Consider the following 24,197-nt stretch of genomic DNA (forward strand, 5'->3'; position numbering starts at 1 on the left):
CAGTCTGGATGCCAAAGAAAGGTTGAAACCCCTAGTCTGTGCAGAAACCTCTTGAACGGTAAATGCGGCTTAACCACTATAATCCATCACAAGGAAAGAAAGGATTGGGATAAATGTCTCAGGTGTACGAAACTCGCAGTGGGCGGTTATGGGGGGAGAATACTATAGATTAGAGCACTTAGAAACACTCTGATTTGTAAAAGCCCAGCCGGACCTAAGCACCTTCACATCAGTCTGTAATGAACAAGCACCGGGCAGAGCTTTAACGTGTTAGTGTGAGCACTGGATCTCTCGTTATCTCTTGGGGAAATTACTACTGCTTCAGGGCCTGGGACACACACCTTTTCTTCTTCTTCTTCTTTAAATCTTAGCACATGTGTGTTGTTTCCTGGAGCTGGCGAAGTGGACATCTTGCTCAGTTTGTTTTGAAATAATTTTTCTATTACCCTCTGCTGTGCTCAGTGCTCCTGCCAAAGTCTTCCTTCCAGCTACAGCGAATCCCAGTTTTCTTTGCAGCGTCTCAAGCAAGGAAATAAGCTGTGCGATGATAGTTCAAGATCATGGAGTGTGGTTCCTCCATGGGAGATGAGAGCGAGCGGCAGGTTTCCCTCCCTCGCGCATGAGCACGTGGGCGACCTGTCATGCTCAGGAGGAGGACGCGGCAGCGTGGCGTGCCAAGTATGGTGTTCACAGCCATTGCTTTAGCGCCCCCAGAAGGAAAACACGATAGTGCAGAGTAAGCCTTTTGTTTTCTTCAAAGGTCATTTTTGTGGATAATTGCTAATATATATATATATATATATATATATATTTTATTGATTTTTAGAGAGAGAGGAAGGAGAGGGAGAGAGAGATAGAAATATTTATGGAAGAAAATCGTCCATCGTCCGCCTCCTGCACGTCCCCAACTGGGAATCGAGCCCACAACCTGGGCATGTGCCCTGACCAGGAATCGAACCCGTGACCTCTTGGTGCATGGGTCGATGCTCAACCACTGAGCCACACCGGATGGGCTGCTAATATACTGTTTCTTATTCTGAAGCACTTGGTTGAGGGAGAAAGGGGAAAGAACCAATTTGGTTGGGGGGGAGGGGCGGCGGACATTTTCTATTAGATATAGACAAAAACCTACAGTATACTACTTTTCCTAACTTTTTTTATCCTCACCCGAGGACTTTTTTCCATTTTTGTTCAGTTAGAGTGAGAGGAAGAGAGAGAGAAACATCGACATGAAAGGGACACATCGAGTACCCGCAGGACCCCAACCAGGGCCGGGGACAAACTGCAACCAAGTTACATGCCCTTAGCGGGAACCGAACCCGGGTCTCTCTGAACCGCGGGCTGATGCTCTCACCTCTGAGCCAAACCGGCCAGGGCCTAACATTGTTATTTAACTCCAAAAAGAATCATTTAGAAAAAAAAAAGAAATTGGAATTAATGAATCGTCTGAACATTGGGCTGTGTTACTTGTACGGAGATCGGTAGCTCCAAGGCTCACCAGTCCCTGGTCCCCAGCAGGCACGCGGCTGGGCCTGCTCCCGGAGTGCAGTGCCTGTGACCAGAGCCGTTCATTCACACAGGGCTGCTCCGTGGTCAGCCCTTTACATCAGTTTATTCTCTGAAGCCGGTTAGACACAGCCTCTGCAATGTCACTTATTCTTTTATTTTCTGAACAAGACAACTTTTCATTGAGAGGCTAATGAACTTCAGCCCAGTCTTGGTCTGTTCTCCCCATTTCAAATGAGCAGAGCTTTTGGCCTGATCACACTCACAGGTACCAATGGTGGGTCTGGTTTCTCGGCAGTTCGGTTTTGGATCAGGGACCCTGGTTCTGCTGAGCCAAACTGGCCAGTAATGAGATGACACAGTTACATCCTTTTTTTCCTTACGCATTCTCTCCGAAACCATACGTTTGCAGTAGTCATTAGGGGGTGGGGGTATTATTGGGGTTGAGGTTCTTAGTTGCAAATGACAAAGATCAGTTCTGTCTGATTTGAGTAACGGGAGTATACTAATAGGATATGGGGTAATTCATCAGACCTCCAGGGAGCCTGGAGAACCAGACTTGAGGCCACACTGATACTGTACATACAACGACCCGTGAGGGCGTGGCTGGCACTGGGCAGGAGCTGGGCATGGCTAGGACCACGGCTCTGGCTCTGCTGCCGCTGGGGTCTGCCCTCCCACCCGTGTGCCGGGCCCTGCTCCCTTGAACGGCTGGCTCCTAAGTCAGAGTCTGGGGGAGTGCATCCGTTTGGGGGACCTGACGTCTTGTGCTGGTGACATTTCCAATCACAGAAAAAGGTGGCGACCTTTCCATTGCCGGCAACCCAAAGGCTGAAACATGTCCCACGCAGAACTGGGAGAACGTAACGCCAAGTGGTGATGCGGTGTTTTTGGGGTTTTATGTTCTTTCTAGCCCATAGATGAGAGCAGTCAGATGAGTGACCTTCCTGTCAAAGTAACTCACACAGAAACCGGCAAGGTCCTGTTCGGACCAGAAGCACCCAAAGCAAGTCAGCTGGACGCCTGGTTGGAAATGAATCCTGGGTAAGCGTTAAAGCAGAATTATTGGTGTTGTTGGGCAGTTTCGGTTTTTGTGGTCCTTGTAAAACCTTGGACCTAAAAGAACACCCCTTTGCTGGAATGGTTCAAGTTGGTACCTGGGTTTGTCACTTGCGCACTGAACATGCTAGTTAAGTCATCGTGTATATACTGTCTTATACTTGAAAGAACTAAGCCCCTCTCCTTCCCCACTCCTTTTCATGTAGTTACGAAGTTGCGCCCAGATCCGACAGCGAAGAGAGCGATTCTGATTATGAGGAGGAGGTACGTATGTGTCTCTGTTTGAGGTCACTGGTTGGAAAGTGCGTGAGGGAGGCACCTGTGTTCTGTGCTTCTGCTTTCAGTGTTGGCCTTTGGGTGATGCCCGTGCTGCGGGGTTGCCAGAGCTTCGAGGGGGCGCGCCTAGCCGTGCAGCGACCCCCGGGGCTCCCGGCCAGTGGAGACACTCAACGAATTCTAGATTTATTTGGGACCAGAAAGAGAAGCTGGCATTAACTCAGAAGAGGTGGAAAGGCCTTTGGGGGAGAACTGAAGATGGATTGCTCTGGGAGAGTCACCCCCATGCCTCCCAGAGGTTCACTGAGGGTTTGCTGCCTAAAATTTTCTGAAGTCCTTCGTCCCTGGGAGTCTATTTGAAATGGAAAGTCTGGGAACGAAAAGGGCAGCTTGGGTGTGGTTTAATGAATTTATTGATCCTCTTGGTTTCCCTTGAAATGTGATTCTTGGTTGAATTCCTTGTATATACTTGTTACCAAAAAGAGAAGCATGTTTTTCAGTCTCTTGGAAGGAATACTTAACATTAATATAGCTAATATATCCAGTACCTAAAATAATAATCTTGTATGCTTATGAGAGAAATTACGAAATAATAAAGGAATTTTTAGATCGACTATGAAATGCTTAATAATTCCAAACAGAAGGATTTAAAAAGCGGTTTCTGTCGCTTCATCCCCGTGCTGGCGTGCAGCCCCGGACTGAGCTCTGCCTGCCTGAGGAGCCCTGGTCCAGGTGCCGCGCAGGCGGCCGGCAGGCAGGCCTGCCTCGCGGACAGCAGCCCACTGGGATCTTAGGACAAGTGTTGTTTCCTTCTATTGTGTGGACCTGTGTTTTCTAAAGTAATCTACCATGGACACTTTTGCAAAGAGGAAAAATAAAAGTCATTTTTTAAAAAGCATGCTATTAAAAAGCAAGTATTTTTAGAGCCATGCTATTTGGGGTTTTTTTTTGGGGGGGGGGGTTGTAGGCTACTCTTTCTCTGAAATGTTTGAAGCTTACAAAATCAACTTTAAAAATGTTTCTCATTTACCCCGATGAATGGACCCACAAATGATCCGTTGGAAGAGTCTTCTCATTAAGAGAGCCAGGCAGGGACAGAGACGAGATAAAGTAGGCTGTTTAACCCACGCATGCCAACCTGAGACTGACCACCACAGGCAGCTCTGATGGCCAGGAACAGAATGAACTTGACGTCTGGGGTCAGCCACCCGCTCACGGCAAGTCCCGTCCCCCCTCAGCGCTTCACTTCTCACCTGGAAAGTGAAGGGACTGTGCTGCTTCCTCAGTTCACCCCCGTCTCAGTGACCTGTCATCGTAGGCTTGCTTTTTGGCGTTAATACCATGTGGGCGAGCATTGCTTTCTTTAAATCTACCCTTAAAGGAAACTCTGTTGGATTATCTGGAATGATTTAGCCTTCAACACCAGTGGTTAGTGGTGGGCACAATGAACTTTTTTTTTCTTTTTTCTTTATAGATTTTAGAGAGAGAGAGAGAGAAACATTGATGAGAGAAAACATCAATTGGCCGCCCCTGCACGCCCCCCACTGGGGATTTGGCCCATAACCTGGGCATGTGCCCTGATCATGAATCGAACCAGCGACCTCTCGGTGCCTGGGTCAGTGCTCAACCACTGAGCCACACCGGCTGGGCGGCATAATGAATATTTAGTGAAGCTTTAAAACAGCCCAGCAGAACATAGTGCACAGTGGAGAGGTGGGAGGTGATGAATCCTTTGCTAAGTTATTGACAGTTCTCAGCAGTGTGTGGTGTGAAGTGCCCCAGAAAGGCATGTGCGTACAAGCTCCAGCCTCCAGCTGCAAAAGCCTGGGGCCATCGAAGCCCACTGGCCACATCAGTGAGCATGTTTATGAGCAGAACAATCCAAGCACCTCCAGAGCCTGGCTTCGGAGAGAAGGAGAGAGAACGTTGCTAAGTAAGAGAGACGGGGTCTGCAGGACTCTGATAGCCAGCAGTGATGCATGTCCATCTTTCTGGCACGACATTTACATTTTCATTCTTAGGAGCAAAGCTTCTAGGGGCAAAGGTTCAGAAGGTCCCTTTCATTCTCTCATTAATGACTTAAACAGCAGTGGCACTGTGTGTGTTGCCCAGGATAGGTAGGTCTTACCTCTACTTCCTCCCTTAATTGTATTTACTTCATTTGTGAGGTTGAACGCTATTTAATCTCCAGTTGGAAAATGCCCGTCACAGAGATTCCCTCGTTAAAGTGGGATCTTTGTTTCTCCCCCAGGATGAGGAAGAGGAGTCCAGCCGGCAGGAAACCGAAGAGAAAATACTTCTGGATCCCAACAGTGAAGAAGTTTCCGAGAAGGATGCCAAGCAGATCATTGAGTGTGTATCTCTCCAGAGTTTTCTTCTTTGCGGATGCATTTCAAGACGTAAATTGGGCTTTAGGAATTTTCTTTCAGAACATTTTAGGGAGTAGCCCGACTTCACACCTGCACTCTACTTGAATGGCCCCGTCAGGAGTCACCACTGAGCTCCCGGCCACCAGGCCCCCAGGCTCTGGGCTGCTTCTCTCCTCCTCTCCCTCCCTCTGTCCTCTCCTCCCTCCTCACCCCTGCCTCCAGCTCTGCTCACTCCTAGGCTCCTCACCTGTCACCTGCACTCTGCCCGACTGAACTGGTCAGACCTGCCCTTCTAGCGGCCGCTTTCCTGCCTCCCCCACCAGAAACCCAGGTGGGGAACACGGTCACCTGCTCTGTCCTCATCGCCAAGCCAGTCAGCTCCCAAATCCCTCCCAGAAGCACCTCAGCCCCCTTGGAGCCCTCTCCTCCTCCCCCCACCCCGTGCCCAGCTCCAGCCGCAGCCCATTTGTCCTGTGTCAGTGGTCTGCACAGCTCTTCGTGTGCATGGCTCTAGCAGCAAAAGGAAATTGTTGTGAAACAGTATGCAAAATAAAACGTTATAAAGTGATGGGATTGCAAAGAGAAAAAGACAGAAACGGACATTCTAATCTTTCCCCCTTTAATTGCAGGGCTGTGTGCCCCACTTTAGGAACCTCTTTTTTTATCAGTCCGTCCCCCTCCTTCCCTGAAGGTTGTAAGAACCCTTCAGTGACTCCTCAAAGCCTATAGAATGAAATACTCCTTAACCTGGCAAAGAAAACGGAAGACTGCCTTTCCCCTTTCCTTCCGTCTCTTATGTCGACCTCGGCCCTCTCACCTGTCCCCCAAGCTGTAGACAGTGTTCTGGGATGAGGGTTTGTCCTTGCATCCCAGGAGCCCAGGACAGCTTCACCGGTGAGGCGTTGATCTGCAGGTCTGGTTCCTGTTCCTGTTCCTGTCAGTCATTCGAGGTCACGCAGGCCTGCGTTCAGATTCTGACTCCACTAATCTTACGTGACAGGAAAATTCACTAACCTCTCTGAGCCTGACGTTCTCCACGGGCATAAAATGGGGACGAGAATAGTAATGTCTGCTCTGCTTAGGTTTGTGAGGATTACAGCTAATGTGTTTTAATTGCCAGGCAATTACATAGTAGGTGACAAATAAACCACCCTTACTGCAGCTATTTTAGGCTTTCCATTCATCTTTTTGAACGGAAGGAAATAAAAACACATGCACCGAGATGCCCGTGTGTGATTCTCCACTCTCTTTGTCTCAGGACAGCTAAGCAAGACGTAGATGACGAATACAGCATGCAGTGCAGCGCCCGGGGCTCCCAGTCCTACTACACAGTGGCTCACGCCATCTCCGAGAGGGTGGAGAAGCAGTCTGCCCTCCTCATTAACGGGACCCTGAAGCACTATCAGGTGATTGCTGTGGTTTGCGTTTCCTTGCCAAGTCACACGCTTCTACCTATGTTTTGTTGGGCATACGTCTCATGCATGTGTCCATTGCGTAAGAGGTTTGATGATGGTGAGGCAATTTAGGTCACGCTGCTTATAATGTCAACATTCCCTCCACTACGCCTGTAATTCTGCTTTTACGGCACTTCTATTTCACCGTCTCTGCTAGGGCATCTCTGCTTTTTCTTCTGTGGTTTTGCGATGAATTGTGTTTCTTTGTTTATTAGTAGTAGTAGTAGTAGTATTTTTAATCCCACCCGAGGATATTTTTCTGTTTATCCTCAGATAAAGTAGGAGGGAGGGAGAGAGAGAAGCATCCATGTGAGAGAGACACAGTGACTGGCTACCTCACACATGACCTGGACCAGGGCCAGGGATGAACTGCAACCGAGGCATGTGCCTCTGACCGGAATCGAACCTGCGACTCACTGGTCCGCGGGCCGACCCTCTAACCGCTGAGCCAAACCGGCCAAGGCTGGGATGAATTGTGTTTTAAGAAACGCAGGCTTAACATCTGGAACCGTCTCATGGTGGATTGCTTCAGAATGGCACACCCAGCACACACATTTGATGAGTGTAGGGAAACACATATCTAGGTGGGGAGCAAATGAAGTGTTCTTCAGCAATGTCAGTGGCGGCTGTAGTTGAGTGCTGTGGATTCAGCCACCCTGGAGTCTCTACCTACTACATTTACCCTTTTATTTTTTTAAGTCTCCATCAAGTGGTGGGCATCTACCTTGATGAAAACGAGGCTGTAAACATAACAGACATTTCCCGTGACCTGTGTGCAGCGAGGCCACTGCGGTCTCCTAGCTCCTCTCACTTTGCAGCGTTTCCCAAAGTGTGCTCTTGGGACATTTGTCCCATGAGATGTTACCTCAAAAAGAAAAAGAAAAATAGGTCCCGTGGTCAAGTAAATATGGGGGATACAATCAGCTGTAACTAGGATTAGTGTATAACTTACTGTTTCAAACTTGGATAATAATGAGGGTGAATTGGGGCCTTTATTATTGATAATAGGCCTAACCCAGGACTGTCCTGAGCCACCCAGCCCTCTGAGCACCCCGACAGTGACCCCTCTTGGTAATTCACAGTATAGGTGAGCATACCCACGACTCTGCGGATATAAATGTGTAATCCGTGATTGCACATCAGTCTCCTGCAGTTAAATAACTTTAACTTTCTAGTTCCCATATTTCTTTGACTACCCAGCCTTATTTTCATATATCACCTATTAAGATCTTATAAAACTAGCACCTTTTAGAATATACTTCAGGAGCTACATGCGTGAGGTCAGCAGTTCCCAAACTTTTTGGACTGGGTCCTCTTCCCTCTTCAGCCTGGTGCTGTGTGTGCTGCCGTGGCCTGCACCTCAGTGCAGCCTTCGCTCCCGCTGAAGGGCCGCCAGGTTTTACCCACTGTTGCTTTTGCATCACCAGGGCAAATGTCAGCACAGTAGAAAAGGCACATAATGCCCTGAAGTTATTAGAAAATCGCCGGACCTTGTGGATCTCCTGAGAAGGTTGTCTGGGCACACTTTGACAACCGCTCGTCTGGCCGTGGTGAGGTCACGTTTTCTCCAAAGACCGTGCTACCTACTTTCATGAGGTTCCAAGTGGTTATCATCTTACTTGGTCTGTCCAACGTAGATGTAAATTCCTAGTGCATTCTAATACACTTTGACATGTCTGTCTGGGAGAGGCATTCTTTGGATTATCCATAAATAACTTCCCAGCACCTTGATTTCCGCGGCCATCCGACGCCTTTTCCAGCACCCTTCATCACTCTATTCAAACCTAGCTCCGCTGCTTCCACGGGTGAGTTGTATGCCTTTCTCCCTCCACCGGCCTGCTGTGCATCCCAGAATGTGCCTTGCTCTGGCCCCCTCTGGGGCTTTGTCTCATGAAGTTCCTTCTGCCCGATGAGATCCTTTCCATTTCTCACAAACCAATTCAAATTGTAGCTCCAAGCCTCCCTGGACCACTCTGTCCGTAAGTCAGCTTTCTGTCTTCTTGTTTCTCTACAGGGTCTTGTATCCTCGATAGTTATTTAACCCTCCCCTTGCTCAGGCCTTTCTTCTGCTCCCGGGAAAGCCCCGTACACTTGGCTCGGGACCCATCCCCTCCAACTTCACGGTCTAGGAAAGTACAGTTCACTTCCCACAATTCTAGTGAATTTCTAGTGCCTTCTGCTGCCAGTTTCTGCTTCTGTTTTATCTGGGATTAACACAGATGCAAAATTCAGCCCCTTTGCCAATTTTCATTTAAAAAAAGAATTCACCACCTCACAGTGTCCAAATGTTCCTGGCGCGTAGCTGACTTCCCTGAGTCTGGAGGTCTTGGCATCACGCTGCAGGCACGCCGCTCCTCCTGACCCCCGCTGTGGCCCCGCTCATTCCCTCACTTCCCCTCTCTGTCTTCTGCCCGGGTTTCTCCGACGCTCTTGGTGTTGCCATTGTTCCGCGAAACCCTTCAGGATGGTGTGGGGTACTGCACAGCACGAGGTCCTCCAGATGGCCTATGGAAGTATTTCCTTAAACCGCTGCAGTGCTCTCCCTAAGAAACACTGGCCAATACCGTTTTCTATCTCTGGCACTGGCACTTCAACTGTTTCTTGGTGCATGTGCACACGTGAAAGGCTTATTGTCTCCCCTTGGACTGCAAGCATCTGGAGGGAAGTGTGCCTCTTACACAGCTCGGAGAGCATCTGCCTTGGCTCCTGGCATGGTCCCTTGCACAGAATAATCATTTACTAAATCTTAAAATAAATGACTTGCTTTTTTCTTACATGAAACAATGAAAATTAACATCTCCAGAAGCATAACTTCATTAGCAAGCTAAATTGACTTTATCTAATATGGATATCAATATATAGATACTGACATCTATATCTTTCCATCTATCTATCTATCTATCTATCTATCTATCTATCTATCGTCTGTCTGTCATTGATCCTACCTTTTAAACCCAGCATGTGCGGGTGTATTTTCTCCCAAGCTTTCTTGTGCGTGACAGACACGGGGACTGCAAAGCTGCATCTTGGTGCAGCTCTTCTGTCCTTAACAAACAGGTGGACCTGTTCCTGGGCAGCCAGCTGCCTTTGGGGAGCGCCCCCATTGCAGAGTTCCCACCTGTGGCCTGCGAGGTTTGTCCCCACCGGGAAATGCCTTCCTGCGGGCCCAGCATCCAGCCCCTGGCTCCCTGGTCACCCCGTTTCCCCGCTGAGAGGATTCCACCCTGGAGGGAGGCGCCGCTTTGCCGAGAAGGCTATTTCTAATGATCAGTGATCTGCGAGCCAAACCACCTTCTGGTTTATTTGTCTTTAATCCTCACCTTGGCTTTTTGTTCTTGGAGTGGTTGGAATGGATTTTGCTTTGGGTTTTCTTCATTTATAATAATTCTAGAATGTCCTACACTGTGAAATGCTAAGCAGGGATGAGCAGCAAAGCTGCTTAAAATCCCACCAGCTCCAGCCTGTCGTTTCTAAATCTGATGAACGCTCCGACACCTGCCAGGCAGCGGGGATGGTCACAGGCTCGTGTCTCAAATGCTCTGGGTGTTGGCGCGTCCCTCGCTTTGCTCTGCGGAAAATCCGACTTGCAGCACTGAGAGGTGAAGGAGTCACAGCCTCACTTGAGTGGTATTAGTATTAATTACCTGTGCAGATCTCAGATAATTGAAGCAATTACTCTTCATTTCAGCTCCAGGGCCTGGAATGGATGGTTTCCCTGTATAATAACAATTTGAACGGAATCTTAGCAGATGAAATGGGGCTGGGAAAGACCATACAGACCATCGCACTCATCACGTATCTGATGGAGCACAAAAGACTCAACGGCCCCTATCTCATCATTGTTCCCCTTTCGTAAGTCAAGTCATTCATTCTGCAGTTACCTGTCCGTGCATTGCAGGGTGCCCTGTGAGGGGCTGGTCTTTGTTGTGCATTTAAGGCAGAATTAAGCATGTGATGGGGTTCCCAAGAGCATGTAATCTGGATTGAGGGCGTTATTTCCCACCCCCACCCTCACCCCCAGCCTATCGGGCTGTTTAGGCACAGGACAAGGCGATTTTATCAGCTGTTTGCAATGTGGTTGACCCAGCCTGTGCCCTGTCTACTGGGCCTTCCTGGACTTGCTGTCCAGAAAAATCTATTCCAGATTTTCCTCATTGCTCCTTCAGCGGCTCACACAGGGAAAGGTTTTGCTTTTTTAAAAAAATCCTTACCTGAGGATATTTTTCCGTTTATCTTCAGATGGAGCGTGAGGGAGAGAGGGAGAGAAACATCAATGTGAAAGAGACACATCAACTGGTTGCCTCCCGCATGACCCCGACCAGAGCCCAGGACTGAACTGCAACCAAGATACGTGCCCTTGACTGGAATCCAACCCGAAACTCTTTGATCCGAGGGCTGATGCTCTAACCGCTGAGCCAAACCAGCCAGAACTCACATTTTTTTTTATTTAAAAATTTCTTTGATTTTTTTTTTCTTGTTCCATTTCCAAAAGGTTACATATATTCAAAAGACTGTGTACTCTGAAATCTTTCTTTATTATATCTTTTAAAGCAGAATCTCAGCCCTGGCCAGTTTGGCTCAGCGGTTAGAGCGTCGACCCGAGGACCAGAGAGTCCCAGGTTCAGTTTCCGCTAAGGGTACGCACCTCGGTTGCAGTTGGTCCCTGGCCCCGGTTGGGGTCGGGTGGGAGGCAACCAGTCAATGTGTTCCTCACTCGTCCTCCCTCCTGCTCTATCTGAAGATAAATGCAAAAATGTCCTCAGGTGAGGATTAAAAAATAATAATAATAAAATAAAGCAGAATCTCAATCAAAATTCTAACCGGGAATTTTACATTAGCCTGCCCTCAGTATGTGTGATTCATTCTTGGTGATTTTGCCTCTTTGTAAGGACAGATCTTTGACGTTCACCATTAAATTCCCAGCGCCTTGCCCGCCGCGTGGCACCTTGCAGGTCTTCATTGCACACTCCTGCGCGGAGGAAGACCTGCTGGGAGCTGTGCCCCGGAGTGGAGTGTCCGCCTGTGGATGTCTGGTTGCATTTTTAATTACTGAGATCTTAGATCTCAGCACTAATACAAATTTAGACCTTGAGATAAAATAAAGATTCCATTTTTAGTATTTTCTCCCAAATTTGTCTAAAGGAGAACTATTTGCAGACCATTTTAATCTGCATTATCTGAATCCATAGTATTTAGATATTCTTTGCATTTTATCTACATTTTGAATATGTGTTTTGCTTTTTATCTGTTACATGTTCTGACTTGTATCTTATGATGATGCTTTCAAGGATTTACAAAAAAAAAAAAGGCACTCACTATTTCTTCCCCTGCTCCCTCTTGACAGATTTATTTAATATTTTCATGTGCTTTTGTAATTTCTTTTTCCTGACTCAACTTTTCTCTGAATGTATGTGGCTGTTTCTAAAGACTCACCAAATCACTTTGGCAATTGCTATTTTTCAATACCATATTAAAATTTAGTTTTTTTTCCCCCCTCTCTATAGTTATGTGTTCTTTAATTTTTTTTTTTCCTATGAGATTTTTTTTTTATGAGCCCACAGCAACTTGTCATGCTTTGTGGCAGCTTATTTCTAACTTATCACTTATTTCCACACCTTTACGATAAATATGTAGTCAGGATATTTTATACTCTCTAGTGCCTTTCAAGGTGACGCCTGAAAATAAATAAGAACATTTTTGTAACCACTGACTTTTATACAAATGCCTTTTCTTCTTCTCTTTTTTCGTTCTATAGGACTCTATCTAACTGGACATATGAATTTGACAAATGGGCTCCTTCTGTGGTGAAAATTTCTTACAAGGTTTGGAATGCTGTGTTTATATATAAATGTGGAAGAGCAAGAAATAGGCCCTGCTGCCTTTATTCTATATGCACATCTGCGCACTGTACTTGGTTGTAAAGTTTTGTCATGTACAGCATGTACTAAACAGTGAGAGTTAATCATCCCAAGAAGATTACTGTAATAAACCATAATTACTTTCAGATAGTGAAATGCAGAAGAAAATTGTTAATTATCATATTGCGAGGTTTCTGATGAGAGTAATACAAATGACAAATACCGCACATTGTGCGTGCTGCTGACTGGCTCCCCGTTCCCGCAGAAAGTTAGGCAATTACCCGGCTGCCAGGGCCGCCTGCTATAGGCCCCCCTAGAAATGGAGCTTCCATTAGAGCAGCGGGTCCTCTGCCACCTCGAGGTCACTGTAATTCCCTTTTCTCTCTTTCCCCTCAGTTTTCAGCGGGAAAGCCTCTCTATAAGAGTTGGAAAAGTGTCCAGACCGGTGCGATTTTGCCGAGCACTTTCTTCATGGATAATGCATCTGTATATAATAATGCATATATGTGCAATCTGTAGTTGCGGGTCTGGGCTCCATTAAGCTCTGAATAGTGAGAAATAACACACGTGTACTTCCATTGGGTAATATATTTTTTTTCTTTCTTTCTATTCAGGGCACCCCAGCTATGCGGCGCTCCCTTGTCCCCCAGCTGCGGAGTGGCAAATTCAACGTCCTCTTGACTACTTATGAGTACATTATAAAAGACAAGCACATTCTTGCAAAGGTATGTTTTTAAAAATTTCTCTCTAATTATGGACAATCGTACTGGAGCGTAAAGTATTCCCCAAATTATACTCACTAGTATAATTTGATTGTTAAATGGCTTCTCTCTCTCTCTCACTCATTTTGATTTTTTAGTCAGATGTTATATTTTGGTCATGGGTTTTACTTTTATGCATTTTATTTTTATTTTACATTTTTGGTGCATGCCATTGATTCTGGGGCTCTGACCTGTCCTCTCTTAGTTAATGAGCTTACATCTCTTTAAAAAGTTCACCTGGGCCCTGGCCTGTGTGGTTCAGTGGTTAGAGCGTCAGTCCTAGCACCGAAGGGTCGCGGGTTCGATTTCCAATCAAGAGCACATACCTGGGTTGCAAGTTTGATCCCCAGCCTCAGTCAGGACCCTGACGGGAGGCAACTAATCAATGTGTCTCTCCCACATCGATGTCTCTCTCTCTCTCCCCACCTCTCCCCGCCTCCCCCTCCCTTCCTCCTTTTCACTCTATCTAAAAACACCAATGGAAAAGATCTCCTCGGGTACGGATGGACAATGACAAAAAGTTCACCTGGGTTCGTTCTGCAGCTTTCTCCCCAGCAGCCCTGACAGTGCCCGAGGAAGCAATCCTTGTTTCTGCTGCCCTGGGTCGTTGTCATCAGCGGAACTTCATCCCTCTTGTGCCTTTGTCTCTCCAAGGACGAGCAGGCACCTCTCCGTATGGTCTTCTCCCTGTGAACATCGTTCTGAGCTGTGGCTTTCCTGCTATCCCTGTTTTAGGTTTTTTTCTGGTAAAATAATGGGTTATTATTGTTTGAATTACTCTGGGCTGTTTCTGTGACTATTTGGAGCTGGGAAAGAGTGGTTTTCTACCTGCAACCTACATGTCTCCTAATTTGTGCTAAGTTGTCCTTTAGCCATGAAATATAATTTTTTCCCCATTAATATCATCTTGCCTCCTAATATGTTCATGCAGAAGGATGGAAGTAGTTTCTTTCATGAGGCAAATACGAAGACTTAATTTTTTTTTTTTTTTTAAGTAATCTCTTTTGCCCTGTGGTGTTTTGAAAGCACTATAATCTGAAACCAAGTTACAACCAGAATTGAACAGAATCCCCGTTTCTGGGGCTCGTTCTATCTCTGCACTAAACCTTTGCTCTGGGAACTGTGTGTTCCCTTCATGGCATCACAGGAAAGAACTTAAAGGAAGCGTGTTCCCAGGGGAGGTTTAATCATTGAGTTGGCACTGGCAACAATGCATGTCCAATTCCTCGTATTCAGAGATGAATTTGGCAGTGTCAGAAATTATGTGTTCTCTATATTACTGTGAGAATGTGTTTATACATTGGAGATCCTTGAAAACAAATTCATACCGTGTTCTCTACATCCATATTTCAGAATTCATTGGAGATGCCTGTTAACGAGATGTATTGCTTTTATTTGCTCCTGGAGAAATGGAGATACAGAACAGGGCAGCAATGTTTTTCCAAGTGGAAGACCTAATTAGGACTAGACACCCAATAGCAAAACCTAAGGCTTCTGCTTCCTTGTTTTTTTATTCATAAGCCAAATGTGGCAGGAAAATAGATTTAGAATATTTATTTAAATACATTTTACCGGCTGGTCTCTTTTCATGCCCTTGGTAAGTTTGGGACAGCTGATCATATAACTTCGGTGATTCTTAAACACTTTTCTTAGAAGGGGCAGAGAGGAAAAACACACAAAACCTCTGGTAGCTTCTTTTACCTGAGCACCCCAGCCTGAGTGGTGATTTTGTGTTTCCCCCGACCTGGCCGGGAGGACCGGCATACTCTGCGCCCTCCCTCCTCTCTCCTGGAGCTCTGCGGCAGGGGCCAGGGACATCTGAGCACCAGATGCTTTTCTTGGCCTTCGCCTCTGTTCTGTAGGGAATGGATAGGCTTAGAGGAGCATTCCTCGTTGTTCTCACTTTAAGAAATGGAAAGCGATGACCTTGAAGGGGGCTCAAGGGTAAAATATGAGAGAGGAAAGGGACTATTTGTAGACCTAGGAAGGAGGATTGCATCATATGGTCATTCTTTACTTTTGAAGTGATAGTCATGTGGGGGGAGTATATTGTGTTTAATTCCGAAGGTTGGGCACAAACAGAGGGATGATATTTTAGCAGTGCCCCCTCTGCCATTGAGACTGTCCTTTCGTTTTCCATCTTCTTTTTTTAAATATTCTTTGTTGATTTGAGAGAGAGAGGAAGGGACAGGGAGAGAGAGATAGAAACATCAATGAGAGAGAATATCGATTGGTCGCCTCCTGCATGCCCCCCACTGGGGATCGGACCCACAACCTGTGCATGTGTCCTGACCGGGAATCGAACCGGCAGCCTCTTGGTGCATGGGTCGACGCTCCCCACTGAGCCACACCGGCCGGGCTCATTTACCGTATCTTAAAGCAGGGACCCTAGGCCTGGCAGGTAAGAAATATGTCTAGGTTGCCAGATCTTCCCGTTTTGTTTTGTTTTTCTTAAGGAAGCTGGATGTCCAGATTGTAAATATATTTTTGAAAGATACCAACTTTTAAATGTTAGCCACTAGTTCAAATTTAAAAATAAAGAACACTGAGCCAAGCCCTGAAGGTCGTTGTCAGCCATCGTAATGGAAAAGAAGGCACGAAGCGATAGTATCTCAGCTATAGGTAATGGTGGAAAAATCAGGCACTAACTTCTGCTTCAGGTGGAGAGCTATGTTCTGTACCTGCTAGGAGCGGAGGGAGCATGGCCGTTATTAGGCCTGGGCTGGCCATCATGTGATAGCATTGACAGGGAGTACTGGATGGGGAGACGCAGGAGCTGCTGCTGGCTTTTAACCATTCTGTTCTGGGCCTGTCTCCTTTGTTAAAGGGTGGTTTGGAATTACATGGCCCCTAAGGGACATTGTTGCTTTAACTTGGCACTGTTACATGATGCAGTATTGTATGATCTCTCAGGTATGGGCTGTCGACTCTTGAGATTCTTCTGTCCCAAGGAGAATCCCACCATATCTTGCACCGAGTATGCATTCTTTGGTTTTCCACTTCACCACTTGCCTGTTGGAAACAGTTGTATTTTCCCTTGCTCACCACATGTTGGTCCTTCTTCTTGTGGCACAGATTCGGTGGAAATACATGATCGTGGATGAAGGCCACCGGATGAAGAATCACCACTGCAAGCTGACTCAGGTCTTGAACACGCACTATGTGGCCCCCAGAAGGATCCTGTTGACTGGGACCCCACTGCAGAATAAGCTCCCGGAACTCTGGGCTCTCCTCAACTTCCTCCTCCCCACAATTTTCAAGAGCTGCAGCACATTCGAACAGTGGTTTAACGCTCCTTTTGCCATGACCGGAGAAAGGGTACTGGCCTAACTTCTGTTTTCTCTCACTGCTTGGCAATGCAATGAAATGCAGGGACCTAGAGCTCAGAGCATTAGAGCAAACCACAGGGTGGTCTGCAGTGGCACCGACCGTATGAAGCTGCCCCGTGAGTGCACACGCTCGCGTTCCAGGGCGCCTGCCCCTCTGAAGAAAGCGGACCTCGTAAAGCGCAGGGTGTCCGAACTCCTGTGTCTGCTACCCGTGTGTTAACCAGGCCACCGGAGAACCTTCCTGATGGTGACATGCTTAACTGCCGTGGGCCACGGGGAGGATGAGCGTCGGGGTGGTTACTGACTCAGTTTAACCAGATCAACTCAACCAGCTGAACATAAACCTTAAACAACTATGCTTTTGTTGTAAACTTGGGCTTCCCTTTGAACTATTTCCACATAAAGAGTGTGTGTGTAAAACTAGCTGACACTAATTTTCTGTATACATCTTTTCAGATTTTAATGTGAGCCTCAGTTTTGCTCTACATAAATACTCCTCAAATCCCAGAGTAGCCATTTTCAAGTTTCTTACTACCATTTCTTCCACTGGCTACCTTCCCTTAGAGCTCATGTATGAAAGGAAGACCTGAGCCATTCTATGAAAAGAAATGGGTACACATCCTTTCGATTCATGATTCTTAACTATAGGAATGAAAAGCCACCAAGAATGCTTTAGGGAAACTTACGTTGGAACTCCAGCCCTTTAGTTTTGAGGAGCAATTCCTTTTTGTCAATAAATGTTTGGTTCGCCCATTTGTATAAGGTAGGGTCAGTCAGCTCTGCCCCCTATAGGTTAATAGAGGGAGGCGAAAGAGAAAGCAGAGGATTTTATGAAGAGGACTGGAGCTGGAACAAGACCAGGGCAGAACAAAGGAAGAGTAAGGTAGCGGGGCTTAGACACCAGCCAGCGTAAATCGGACCTCCTCTTGTTTGCATTTTCGTGGACAAGCCTGGTTCCCTTGATATGTTTCTGCACCTGAGACAAAGTTAAGAGCCTAGCTTAATGCTCCCACTTTAAGAACACGTTAACTGTTGCCGCTCTACTAGTGTTTTGTTTTGTTTTTTTTCCAATAATCTTTTCTTTCACATTGCTTTGAGAGAGAGAGAGAGAGGTCGATTTGTTGTTCCACTTATTTATGCCTTCGTTGGTTGATTCTTGTTTGCGCCCTGACTGGGAATGGAACCCACAACCTTGGGGTATCACCATGATGCTCTAACTAACTGAGCAACCCAGCCAGGGCTACTCTTGCTCTATCTCAGTCTTCAGTCAATCTCCCCCCGGCCCCCCACCCCCGCCCAAATGTGGGTTGTTGTTTTTAATACTCACCCGAGGGTATATATATTTTTTTCTATTTCAGCGAGAAAAGAAGGGGGAGAGAGAGAAAAACAAAACAAACAAACCAAAAAAAAAAAGAAAGAATCAATGTGAGAGAGAAACAATGGTTGCATCCCGTACGTGCCCCGACAACTGGGGATTGAACCTGCAGCCTTTTGGTCTACGGGATGATGCGCCAGCCAACTGAGCCACGCCGGTCAGTGCTTCAGTCAGTCTTTATAGCCTGTTATACCCCATGAAATTCTGAGCTGTTCATAGTACTGATATGAAACGGGTTGCTTATGAGCCCTTTTCCACAAACCCATCCTTTAGCCAAACACCCATTTATTAGGCTATTTGATTACTACCTGGTAGGCAGGTGGGGAGATCATTCTGAGGTGTACATGGCCAGGTGTAAACCTGGCATTAATATGTATAAAATTTCAAACATATTGAAATGAATAATAAATGTAACATAAAATGTTAATATATGAAACATCCTTAAAAAAAAAAAGTCAAAGTCATCTGTGGTTCTCTTTTAGGTGGATTTGAATGAAGAAGAAACTATATTGATCATCCGGCGTCTCCATAAAGTGTTGAGACCATTTTTACTGAGGAGATTGAAGAAAGAAGTGGAATCCCAGCTTCCAGAAAAGGTATGTTACAAAATGCAAAAGTTGTGGTTGTTTTCTGCTGCCAGTATGGTTGAAGTGCCTGCACCTGAAATTATGTTTCTACTATAACAGACTTATATTTAAGTTACAGGTATCTTGGAAATACCATCCAGCACTGATTTATTTGGTAGAAGCTAGAGGATTTAGTGTAGAGAAGAGCAGGGAAATTTTGGCATTTTCAGCCTGGTGTGCAAACGCTTTGGGCAAATTTTATAAAATTACCAAATTCATTGCGTCTCGTTACACTTTAACTTATTCCACTTAGCATTACATTCATGAACTTAACATTGCATTTTACTTTTAGTGGTTTTTTTTTTTAAAGTTACCTAACCTCATTTGAGTTTATTCTTAAAGGAGCCATGGAAGTGTTCTGTTTGTGAGCCAGATAGGGTTTGAGTTTGGGACTTTTATCATTATCAGCGGGCCTAGTAAACATTTGCCAAGTTTGCCGCAAATGTATTTCATATTTGATGCTTGTGATGTCACTGTTCTGATAGTTAAGTGAAAAATAGAGTTTCTGCAAATTACAGACCCATCATCTAATTCATCTTGGGCACGGCTTCTGTCCCGCGCCACCAGCATTAAGTTCCTGTGCTCATTTCAGTGGGTGTTTTTCAGATTACTTCTAGGACACTGAGTTTTTAGTGGTTTAGAATGTCTTTGAGCCCTCAGCTCCACATTTTTTGGTTGGATTTGGTTATTAGTTTAATATGTTTCTGATCATATTTTGGAACCACACGCACTGGAGTTTTAAGCTTTGTTCTCCTAAAGACTGTTTGGCATCGTATACTATTATTTGTAGCATGAGCTGTTTTGATTTGAGCTTTCTCTTTAGATGAGCCAATTCTGAAATGTGTTATTTTGCATCATTGTGTTTTTCTGTGTAACGACTCTGTTTTTTGGACAGATTGTTTCTTCCTGTTCATTTGTTAGTGGGAGTTGGCAGATAGCGTATGAAGTTGATCAGTTTGCTGAGAGAGAATTTTGTTCTCTATTCTTTAACAGTTGATGAAAAATTAGAAATAAACATGGTTTTGATACCATGCTTATTCCAGCAAACGCCCAAATATTTAAGTGTTTTATTGTGCTCGTGAAGGCATCTTGGGCACTGAATGCTGTTGATACTTCTTTGACTTCCTGTGGTCTTAGTGTCTTTGGGTCCCCCCCTTTCTGTTTAATACGAAGCTTAGCTACTGAAGAGAGAGACTGGGCAGTGGGAACAGTGGTCTCGTCTGCCTGGAGCTGCTCCCCAGCCTGCTGTTACTGAGACCCTGCAAGGCATAGTGGTGGAGTGGTAAAGATTTTAATTTGTCCTTTTTGTTCATTAGAAGAGGTATAAAATAAAAGAGAACTAACTGACGTCCTTTATTTATTCATTCCATAAAACTTCTTAATGTTGTTTACTTAGTTACAGGACTGGCTAATAGACATAGGTTCTTACAAACGCATTCCAAGTTGAAAGTATGCCCCGTTTTAAGAAAATCCATTATATAAAAATCCAAACTCGTGCAGCATGATTATGAGGTGATCATTTATATCACAAAGGAATTCTTTACTATTTCTTTCACCATTCTTTCCACAAGAGAGCTTCCTGAATGTGAATACATTTTTTTAAAAATTAAGATTAGATCTTCAAGAGTATGTCTCCTATATAAAGCACACCTGTACTCTAATCTGAAGTACATTCAATACCCCATATATGATATATTGTCTATGGATAAGCTCTCTTTGCCTGAGGTAAGTGGTGGAGTGGAAATCACAGGTTCTGCCATCGGAGTGGACGAGTGTCCCCACCGCATTCTCTGTCTCTTACTAACTGTGATCTTGGGCAGTCAGCTAACCAGTGGGTCCCAAGGTTCTCATCAGTGAACTAGGAAATCAGTAACGCCCGCCTCATAGGGTTGTTGTGAGGGCTGGCTGGGCGTGGCACTCGGCGCTACGCCTGGCACGAGGCAGGCACGAGGCAAGCACTCAGCGAGTGACAGCTGCTCGTGTTGCTGTTTCTGTTATTCATGGAGAGTTTACCTTCCTGTTTCTTTCAGCTTCTTTCTCGCTGCTCTCTCATCCTTGCACTTTCTGTGGCCCTCCCATGTGTCTGTCCCCAGAGACCTTTCAAGCAAGTCGGGACGCATCGCTGCGTGTGCGTATGTGGCCTCATTGATGTCTTATGGCCATGGTTATTCTCTGCTTTTCCTCACTCGTGAAGATTTTTTTTAACCAGGGAAAAATTGGTCATTTAAGTGTCATCCTTGGAGTTAAGGAGTTTTCTTCTACCATCATCTGCTTATAGCCACAAACAATGCGTATATCTTTCTCAGCCTGGGTAAAGAATCCAGGAAGGAATTGTGGCTGATGGCAGGATAAGGCTAACTATAAATAACTCCACAGCAATAATTCTCCAATGTTTTTGTGAAAAAGAATCAGTTAGGGAAGTGTTTTTTAATTTTATTTTTTAATTTGCATGTAATAAAGTTTACTCTTCTGAGTATATAGTTGTAGAAGTTTTGAAAACCACGTAGTTACATTTCCCACATCCACCATCAAAATACAGAGCAATTCCGTTTCCCAGTCCCCTGCCCAAATTCCCTGGTGCTGCTGCTTTATAGCCAGAGCCTCCGTCTACCCTTCGTCTCACGCAGCCGCTGATCTGTTCATCCTACAGCTCTGCCTTTCCCCGATGCCACGTGAACGGACTCAGCATGTCATCAGACCTTCAGCATCTGGTTTCTTTCACTCAGCACAGTGTATTGAATTGCATCTAAGTTGTTGCACATATCAATAGTTGGTTCATTTATTTAAAACATTTTTTTTCCTTTGTTGGTTTTAGAGAGAGAGAAAGGGAGAGGGAGAGAGAGAAATATCGATGAGAGAGAACATCGATTGGCCGCCTCCTGCAAACCCCCCCTGGGAATCTGGCCCACAACCTGGGCATGTACCCTGACTGGGAATCAAACCGGTGACCTCTTTGTGCATGGGTTGATGCTCAACCACTGAGCCACACCGACTGGGCTATGGTTGGTTCATTTTTATTGTTGAATAGTATCCTGTTATATGGATGCACCATACTTGTACCCATTTAGTTGAGAGGGACATTTGGGTTTTTCCTAGTTTTTGACAATTATGGATAAATCTGCCATAAACATTATGTAGAGGTATTTTTGTGAACATAGGTTTTCATTTAACTTGAGCAGATACCTAGGAGTGGGGTTGCTTGGTCATATGGTAAATGTACACGTAACTTGATAAATTTCCCAACGGCGTCCCAAACTATTGGAACTGTTGTAGCTGCCCCAGCTGTGTGTGAGCGTTCCATTTCCTCCGCTTTCTCATCTACTCATCGGTAGTGTCCGTGTTTTTAGCTATTTCAACAGGTGTGTGACTTTAATTTACATTCCTCTAATGCCTGGTGATGATGGTAGGCATCTCTTCATGTGCTTAATCAGACCTTGTATGTCTTCTTTGATGAAGTGCTGCTCAAATCTTTGCCTCGTTTTTTAATTTTTTATTGGATTTTTTTTTTTTTTTTATTGTTGAGTTTTCCGATAGAAAAACTCTTAGAAATACAAAATGTCAATCTGCCCCAGTAATCCTGCTTAGTACAGCTAGGGGCACCTCAGGAATCTCCATTTCCTCCGACGAAACGGCAGCATCTGTGAACACAGCTTGATAAATGCAGCTCTGCTTCATTTATACACAGATTCGTTTTAATAAATATTTAATAAAAATCAGTTTTAATCAAAGGGTATTTAATACTTTTATGAGTCTAATGAAACACCTAATGAGCAAGGGAACGTACTGTCCCCACCTCCCTCAACACCACCACGCAGCTGCTGGCTTCATACTCAGGGAAGAACGGCGATTCGTAGAAAAGGGATATTATGAAACCTAACTTAAGCTAAATAAATGTGGTTTTTTTAGATTTAGTTCTCATTTGAGGTTGTCTATGCCGACTCTCTCCTTTGTTAACTCATATAATCAAGAACCAACTCTGCTTGCCCTTGGCTGTGTATCCGTTGGCAGCAGGAAAGCACTGGGCATTAGACCGGAGGGGTCAGCTGGCCCTGGTCAGCAGCCTCGGTACCTGAGTTCTGGCTGGGAAAGAATTCAGAGTCAAGACTCAGAGTATCAGAGAACATTTATTTAGGAAATCACAGAGGTAAAAGAAGTAATTCATCGAAGAAATGGGCTTAGGAAAAGCTACAGAGGCAAAGGAAAGGCCCTTGGAGCTTAGAAATGAGGAAGGTAAAGGTGTTGTGCCTGAGGGAAGGGGTTGGAGGGAGGGGACAAGGGAGGAGGGGGAGGGGGAGGAGGGGGTAGGGAAAGGTGGAGGCATGCTCCCCAGAGGGAGAGGGCGCTGGGTCCTCCTCCTAAGGGTTTTAAGGGTAGAGATTTCAGGGGAGGTTCCAGGGGAAGATCTCAATAGAATATTCATTAGCTTTCCGGGTGCGTGCTTTCAGAGTTGGGGTCTCTGCTGATTGATTGGTTGGTACCAGGTCAGGGGGTCATTATTCTGTACAGCTGGTTTTGAGGTCAGCCGTGTTGCTTGTCTGGTTTTGCTGCTTTTCTGGGCCTGGAGCTGAAATACAACTGAGGCCTAGATGTTATCTTCAGGGAGGAACGGTCAGGGCATCCAAACCACATGACCAGTGAAATTAAAGGTCAGGGTGTCCAAGCCATATGACCAGCGATATGCTAGGGGAGGAAAGGTCACCCAGAAGATGAAGTCCTACCCTACAGTTGTCCATTGCTAGACACTTGGGGCTTTCTACCCTGGTGACCTGTATGTGGTCCATTGTCCTTGCTCTGTTCATGTCTAACTGGCTACCACCTATCTGTTGATGGCTAAATATGCTAAAACATGTATTCAGTGTCTGAGATTAACTAGAGGTTGACCTACCCAAAATTGATCCCGATTTTTATATAATCTCTCTAAAACAATCAAAAAGCTTTGTTCAAATGGGCAACTTTTATATTCGTTATACTATAAAAGTTTGGAAGCTTCATATAATTAATCATTACTTTGTTCCTCTCTCACACTATAGATCGCAGAACCTGGGACTTGTCAGACATTTACTCTTATTGTTTGGAAATCTCAATTCAGAAAGTGGTAATATATCACACCCAGTAGTCTAGTTTCATTGTTCCAATAATACATCCTTTTGGAAAGGAAATTATAAGTGAAGAATAGTATTTAGGCAGAAACTATGACTAAAACTTGATGACTTCTATAGGGTTAGATGGGATGAGACTCTGGGCCAATACAGTCACCTGATTTGGCTCCTTGTAGGTGCCAGTTTGATCTTTCACTCGCATATGATTTCTCAGAGGTAATGATCCTGTCCTGAGGGCATCTCTAAGCCCACTCATCCTCACAGCCAGGTTCCCGTCCTTCCTTTTGCGAGGCATCGTGGGTTTCCCTGTACTCTGATGAAAGGATTTAGAATGATCTGATTTTAACTAAATACCCTCAGCCCCAGAATGGAGGAAGGACTTAACAAGATTCTGCAAAGGACTGCAGTTTGAAAACAAGAACAGGTGAACAATGAGAAAAATGCAGTCCTGCCTCTCCTGTTCCTGGTGTGGGTTTTTATCAGCC

General features: G+C 45.4%; 1 protein-coding gene across 5 annotated transcripts in view; it reads left to right on the plus strand.

Moving 5' to 3' along the window:
* The window catches only part of SMARCA2 (SWI/SNF related, matrix associated, actin dependent regulator of chromatin, subfamily a, member 2), a 167,033-nt gene that overhangs the window by 54,331 nt on the left and 88,505 nt on the right, over window positions 1-24,197 (plus strand). For all 5 annotated transcript variants that reach the window (XM_036260425.1, XM_036260429.1, XM_036260427.1 and 2 more), the window contains exons 11-19: window positions 2,420-2,550; window positions 2,772-2,829; window positions 5,093-5,193; window positions 6,469-6,616; window positions 10,353-10,516; window positions 12,420-12,486; window positions 13,137-13,247; window positions 16,359-16,601; window positions 18,470-18,583. In XM_036260425.1, the coding sequence (XP_036116318.1) occupies window positions 2,420-2,550; window positions 2,772-2,829; window positions 5,093-5,193; window positions 6,469-6,616; window positions 10,353-10,516; window positions 12,420-12,486; window positions 13,137-13,247; window positions 16,359-16,601; window positions 18,470-18,583 (1,137 nt within the window). The remainder of the gene's footprint in view (window positions 1-2,419; window positions 2,551-2,771; window positions 2,830-5,092; window positions 5,194-6,468; window positions 6,617-10,352; window positions 10,517-12,419; window positions 12,487-13,136; window positions 13,248-16,358; window positions 16,602-18,469; window positions 18,584-24,197) is intronic.

The sequence above is a fragment of the Molossus molossus genome, unplaced genomic scaffold (genome assembly GCF_014108415.1).
Source record: "Molossus molossus isolate mMolMol1 unplaced genomic scaffold, mMolMol1.p scaffold_m16_p_14, whole genome shotgun sequence".
Lineage (NCBI taxonomy): Eukaryota > Metazoa > Chordata > Mammalia > Chiroptera > Molossidae > Molossus > Molossus molossus.